Below are 6,776 nucleotides of genomic sequence, written 5' to 3'. Positions count from 1 at the left end.
TAGGGTATGTGTTAGTATGTATATTAGAGTTTTCCAGATAATGGAAAGATAAATAGGCAAATAAGTTGGATTTGAATGTGAGCTAAGAATAAATAAGTTCTACACAAGGGCATCAAGGAGGTTCCTAAGAATAAAATTCCACATGCTTTCAGTGGATTTTGTGACTATTTTAGCTTCTCAAAATTCTATAGGCATAGTTACTGGCTGCTTCCATTTGCTTGGTGGGTGATACCACCAAAACATGCCTTAGGGTATGGAGAGCAGTTACAGTATTAGGCTTCAAATTACACTGTTCCTTAAGATCAAAAATCTTTAACGCCAATTTAGAAGCTGGATTTGTCAAACCATACTGAGAAAAAATAACACAGTAAATTAACTTCCATTTAAAAGTTAATGCTTTAAGACTCAGCTCTAAAATCAGAAGTAGGTTCAAATCCTTGGTCTACCACTTACTATGTGATCTTAAGCTAGTAAAACTTAAACTCCCTGTCCTTTAGCTTCCTTGCCTGTAAAATGGCATTAACAATGTCCCTGCTACATATGGTTGTGAGAAAGAGTGACTTTTGACACATAAAATGATTGATACAATGCCAGGCACATACTAGTGATCATAGTAAGTATGTAATTATTATTAATTAAAACATTATTACTATAAAAATGATTATAATTTTATGAAATTTTATAACAGATAGTAATAAAATAAATCAGTAACAAATAATACTCACTAAGTACATAGACCTAAACTAAAGACTTTTTAAGTAAAGACAAACTATAAATTATGTAAATTTCTTAGGTCAAAATCTCTTTAATGACCCAAATCTTAAATTAATGTCCTTTTACGAGGCAGGCAGAATGCTATGCACTATATCACTTAGTGACAACCCTTAACTTCCATGGAACCTGGCAGCAGAATATATATACATCTATTTCTCCTAGAATTCATCTGTCATCATTACTTCTTTGTTCATCCCATAGATCATATCAAAACTAAATCTCTAAAATGGAAGAAGCAAAAAGCCAAAGTTTGGAGGAAGACTTTGAAGGACAGGCCTCACACACAGGTAAGGAAAGTCAGAAGAAAAAAACAATTGTAAAATTAAAATTAAGTTTGCTGCTGCTGCTGCTGCTGCTGCTAAGTCGCTTCAGTCGTGTCCGACTCTGTGCGACCCCATAGACAGCAGCCCATCAGGTTCCACCGTCCCTGGGATTCTCCAGGCAAGATTTGGAGATCTTATTGTCATTACTCAGTATGAAACTTAAGTAATACCTTTGAATGGGTTGATGGAATCATCTAAAAAATATTTGACTGCATAAATTAATGTGAAATCAAATACTTTTGAAAGAATTTTAATTAGATATCAAAGAAAAACACTGATTATTGAGAATTTCTTCTGTCATAAAACCTCTGTATCTACACTACAATTATGTTTGTATTAGCAAAAAAAAAAGGTGGGGGTGGAAATGCAGGAAATCCCTTGGCCTATGAAGTCATCATAGGCAACTGTTAAAAGAATGAGTAACAAATACAAGATCTGACTTAGAGGTAGTTCCACAATATGAGAAAGCAAGATGCAGAAAGTTATGTGATACCATTTTCTAGAGCAATTCTTTGCCACTGTAAACAGTAGAAAGCCAAAAGAAAAATAAAGAGTTTTTAATTTTAATTTTTTGAATCTAAAAAATACAATAATTTTAAAATATAAATGTATTTGTTCTAATTGGAGGCTAATTACTTTACAATATTGTATTGGTTTTGCCATACATCAACATGAATCCACCACGGGTGTACACGTGTTCCCCATCCTGAACCCCCCGCCTACCTCCCTCCCCGTAAAATCTTAAATGAAATTGATTTCAGTATTCTTCCAGAATAACTAAGACTTCATTTTATCCAAAGCCTGTTTTGTTGATCTGTTAAATTATGTGTGGCTGTCTATATACCACTAGCAAGAGTTTAAAAGTCAAATAGCATGGTTTAAACTTTTAAATTCAAGTTTCTTTTAACTCTATTGAATCTTATTTAAGTAATACTCCCTTCTCTGTTTAATAATCATATAGAATTTTTAGATTTAGTCAGGAGTTTGAATGAGTTTATATGAATACTAAACAAAAATCCATGAAAACTAATTTCATAATGACAGTGACCTTCTAAGTATAACACAAAGCCAAGAAATCATTAAGGAAGATTGATAAATTTAGCTATATAAATGAGGAAAGGAAGGAAGGAAGAGAGAAAGGGAAGAAACACGGAAAGGGAGACAATTTGCTTTAAATTTTATTCCAGGACCCAAAGGAGTAATAAATGATTGGAGAAAGTTTAAATTGGAGAGTGAAGATAGTGATTCAGTTGCACCTAGCAAGAAGGAGATTCTCAGACAAATGTCTTCTCCTCAGAGTAGAGATGACAAAGACTCAAAAGAAAGATTCAGCAGAAAGGTAAGATAAGAAAAGAATCTATTAGTTATTATTAATAATGTACAATATGTTTTTATTAAAGTATTGTTTGTATTAGCAAAAAAAAAAGGAGGGGGGAAATGCAGTAAATCCCTTGGCCTATGAAGTCACCATAGGCAACTGCTAAAAGAATGATGTACAAATACATGATCTGACTTAGAGGTTGTTCCACAATATGAGAAAGCAAGATGCAGAAAGTTATGTGATACCATTTTCTAGAGCAATAGAAAACAAACACTATATTTGTATTTATGCTGAAATGGTTATATGAGCATATATGTAAAAAAGTACAAAAAGACACTGACCAAACTGACAATATTGGTTAAGTGGAAGGGTGGGGTTCATTGACTGTTCTCAGCTTCCTCCTTCTAAGGAGGAGGAAGAAGATAAGCAGAATAAGCTGCAATATATCCATGATTTTTTTTTAAAGGAGCATTTTTTAAAATTCTCATTTGTCTCTTATTATACAATGTGTATGTAAATCAGTATTTGTGGTTCAGTCTGTTTAACAGAGAACTATGATAGCGACTTCAGAGAAGGCAATGCAACCCACTTCAGTACTCTTGCCTGGAAAATCCCATGGACAGAGGAGCCTATGGCTGCAGTCTATGGGGTCACTAAGAGTCAGACACAACTGAGTGACTTCACTTTCACTTTTCAATTTCATGCATTGGAGAAGGAAATGGCAACCCACTCCAGTGTTCTTGCCTGGAAAATCCCAGGGACGGGGGAGCCTGGTGGGCTGCCATCTAAGGGGTTGTGCAGAGTCGGACATGACTGAAGCAACTTAGCAGCAGCATGATAGCAACTTACAAATTATACAAAACATTTAACAATGGTTAGGGTTAAAATAAATTAATTTTGAAAGATAAACTTAAAGCAGAAAAAATAATATGATAAGAAGAATGAGATAAAAAAAAGAGAATGAGGACATTAGAGAAACAAATATAGGAGGAAGAAACAAGAGAACAACAAAAGCACCAGATATTTCTACTTAATCCTGGTACCTTCTATAAAAAACCCACCTCATAGGTTTATTGTGAAGATTAAGAAAATAATCTATATAAATTATCTAAGACATAGTAAATTTTCCATAAATTTGGGGGTCATCCAACTTCCATGGTTCTGGGCTGTTCCACATCAATTAATCACAGTATATCCCATCAACACTCCTTTATATCGTGTGTGTGTGCACGTGTGTGTGTGTGAAGGGGGAGGGTGTTTAACATTCTATTGCCTAAATCATAATGACATTGCCATTGAGAAAGGCTCTGCAGGTAATTTTATATTCCAGTTGCAGTGAAAAGTAGCTGTCTTGCACATGGAAGTTAGGTCTTTTCTCATTTTAGCCTAAACCAGTGCATACAAATCACCTGGAGGACTTGTTTAAACATGGCTCACTCAGCCTCACCCTTCCAGATTCTGATTCAGTAGGTCTGGGGTGGCGTCCCCAAATTTGCGTTTCCCAGAACTTTTCAGCTGGCGGTGATGCCACTAGTCTTCTGGCTAATCTGGTGAACTCCAAATATGAGTAAAAGCTGTCTTGCTTAAATGCCATCCTACAGATTCCAAAAATATCAGTAAGTGATTTGACAAAATCTTTTAAACAACTTTTGTTGAGGAGGCAATAATGTCCAAAGGCATTTGTTGGGGACACATTTAAATGAGTGTGCAGGCACTTGTGTGCACATGTGTGTATTTACAGTTTTATGAAAGTTACTCTAAAGTAGACCTTGTTGGGTTTTTTTCACCCAAACTGGAACATTCCATGACCATCTCACAGCTCAACTATATTCGGCAATACGAATGTATGCATTGAATCATGAAATAATTACTGAACCTCTATTATGAGCCAGACACAAAACATATTAGAGAGTGATAAATGACACACAAAAAATTTCTGCCCCCACAGAACACAAAAGTTAGGAAAACTAATATTAGACTAATAAATATATATAATAATATCAAGTATTATTTATTACTATGAAAAAAATAATAAAGCAAAAGGGGTACTAAGTGTGGGGCAGGGACACTTTTAGGTAGAATAATCAAAGAAGGTGACATTTGAACAAATGAGGTGGAAGAAAAGGCCACCTCAGGAGGTAGCGAAAGTGAGTCACTCAGTCGCGTCTGACTCTTTGCAACCCCATGGAGGTAGAGGAGATAGCAAATGCAAACTCTTAAAGTTGAGAACGGGTTTGTTACATATAAGGAATACAAATTTCTGACTGATTGATCTCTATCATTTCTTTTATCTATCCCCAGATGAGCGTTCAAGAATATGAACTAATCCACAAAGATAAAGAAGATGAAAACTGCCTTCGTAAATACCGCAGACAGTGTATGCAGGATATGCACCAGAAGCTGAGTTTTGGGCCTAGATATGGGTTTGTGTATGAGCTGGAATCTGGGGAGCAATTCCTGGAAACCATTGAAAAGGAACAGAAAATCACCACTATCGTTGTTCATATTTATGAAGATGGTATTAAGGGCTGTGATGCTCTAAACAGTAGCTTAACATGCCTTGCAGCCGAATACCCTATGGTTAAGTTTTGTAAAATAAAGGCTTCTAATACAGGCGCCGGAGACCGCTTTTCCTCAGATGTACTCCCCACGCTGCTTGTCTACAAAGGTGGGGAACTCCTAAGCAATTTCATCAGTGTTACTGAACAGCTTGCTGAAGAATTTTTTACTGGGGATGTGGAGTCTTTCCTAAATGAATATGGGTTATTACCTGAAAAGGAGATGCATGTCCTAGAGCAGAGCAACATGGAAGAAGATATGGAATAAAGATTCACTATGTCAATGTCTCATATTTCGTATTCCTCCTTTAAGCATTGAATAGTGATTTTGGTAGTATTCACATTCTTTTAGGGAATACCAAACATAGCCCTGGCTTCTCTAATTTGAGGAAGAAAAACTCCAGACTGACACTAAAATTATATGATTAGCATGTCTTAATATTAGTTACTCAAGTTGATATAACACTTTACCTCAAAACATTGTAGTCTTCAGCAACATGTTAGTAGACAAAGAGGATATGAAAAATACTGTGAAAGTTTTCAAAAATTCCTTTCCAGTTATATGTTGGCTTTTTTATTCCATGCTTTTCCTCATTGTTATTACTAGGTTTTTCAAATTATATTGTTAATTATAAATTTGCTTGTGTAATAAGAATAAAGTCTCGTAAGGAAATACATTCTCTATTTGAAGTTTGTTCTCTCTCAAATATTATATTATCAAGGCCCTAAAACATTATATAACCCAAAATACAAATAAATTTTCGTTTGGTAAGATATTTTATATTCCAAATAAACTAATACATTAGAAACACTGTGGCACATTAAAATTATTTTTTAAAAGTATTTGTTTAAAAATACTGTTTCAGAGTTTCAGAAAATAACTAACTTAAAGAAAAAAAGCAAGTAGAAGCAAGGTCTTTTTTTTTTTTAGACAAAAGAATAATATTTAGTGGTAATAATAATTACAACTATCATTTATTGATTGTGTTTTAAGGGCCAATATTTTATACATGTGATTTCTAATACTTAAGCACAATTCTGCAAGTAAATATTACTCCCATTTCATAAATGATGAAATTGAAATTCAGAGAAGTAGAAGTTCTATTTCCATGTCCCTTGAAAACACTTGGAAAACTCTCCTGCTACACAAACACATGGAAATGCAAAATAAAATATAATTTGAAAAAATGTTTTTAAGTGCAGGAATGAGATGAAGAGCAAGATAAAAGAAATTTCTAGGTATCTGAATCAGAGCAAAAAATAACCATGAGTGAGAGCCAAAATATGTCCTATTATTGAAGGCATGGTGTTTGGTAAATAATCAAAAATGTGCTCTCAGTGACAAGTGTGTTTAAAACAGGCTGGCACATTTTCCCCTGATGAGACAATGTTGAAGCCAGACATATGTCACACGTTCTAGTCTCCACTCTCCTAGATGACTACTTTATGGCTTCTCTGCTTTCCTTAAACCTTTTTTACCCAGTCCAAACACTTCACCTTGTCCATATTTCATTGAGAAAACAGAAATTATCAGATGAGCCCTGCCTCATCTTTCCATCACCAATCTAAAACGTGCACCTGTGTGTAAACACTGCTTCCGTTGATGTGAACACAGAAGTTTATGCAGCCATCTAAGGTCAATGGAGAAAACGATGCTATGGATCCGATGCTCACCTGCACAGTAATTTTACTCCTGAAATTATCTCCCTTCTACTTGCATCATCTATTTCTCACTTTCTCTATGCTGTATTATTCATATTGGTTGTAAATTAGTTTTTAAACTGTCCACTATTTAAAATA

The 6,776-nt window shown here is 34.6% G+C and overlaps 1 protein-coding gene across 1 annotated transcript; it reads left to right on the top strand.

Annotated features, from left to right (window-relative positions):
- The first annotated feature begins 1,000 nt into the window (after nucleotides 1–1,000).
- Nucleotides 1,001–5,244, top strand: PDC (phosducin). Its single transcript, XM_068986544.1, has 3 exons — nucleotides 1,001–1,061; nucleotides 2,285–2,436; nucleotides 4,720–5,244. Exons 1-3 carry the CDS (start codon nucleotides 1,001–1,003, stop codon nucleotides 5,242–5,244), a joined length of 738 nt encoding a protein of 245 aa, XP_068842645.1.
- The last annotated feature ends 1,532 nt before the right edge of the window (nucleotides 5,245–6,776 follow it).

The sequence above is a fragment of the Capricornis sumatraensis genome, chromosome 14 (genome assembly GCF_032405125.1).
Source record: "Capricornis sumatraensis isolate serow.1 chromosome 14, serow.2, whole genome shotgun sequence".
Taxonomy (NCBI): domain Eukaryota; kingdom Metazoa; phylum Chordata; class Mammalia; order Artiodactyla; family Bovidae; genus Capricornis; species Capricornis sumatraensis.
The sequence above is the reverse complement of the archived record's forward strand: the minus strand, read 5'-3'. Positions and strand labels throughout refer to the sequence as shown.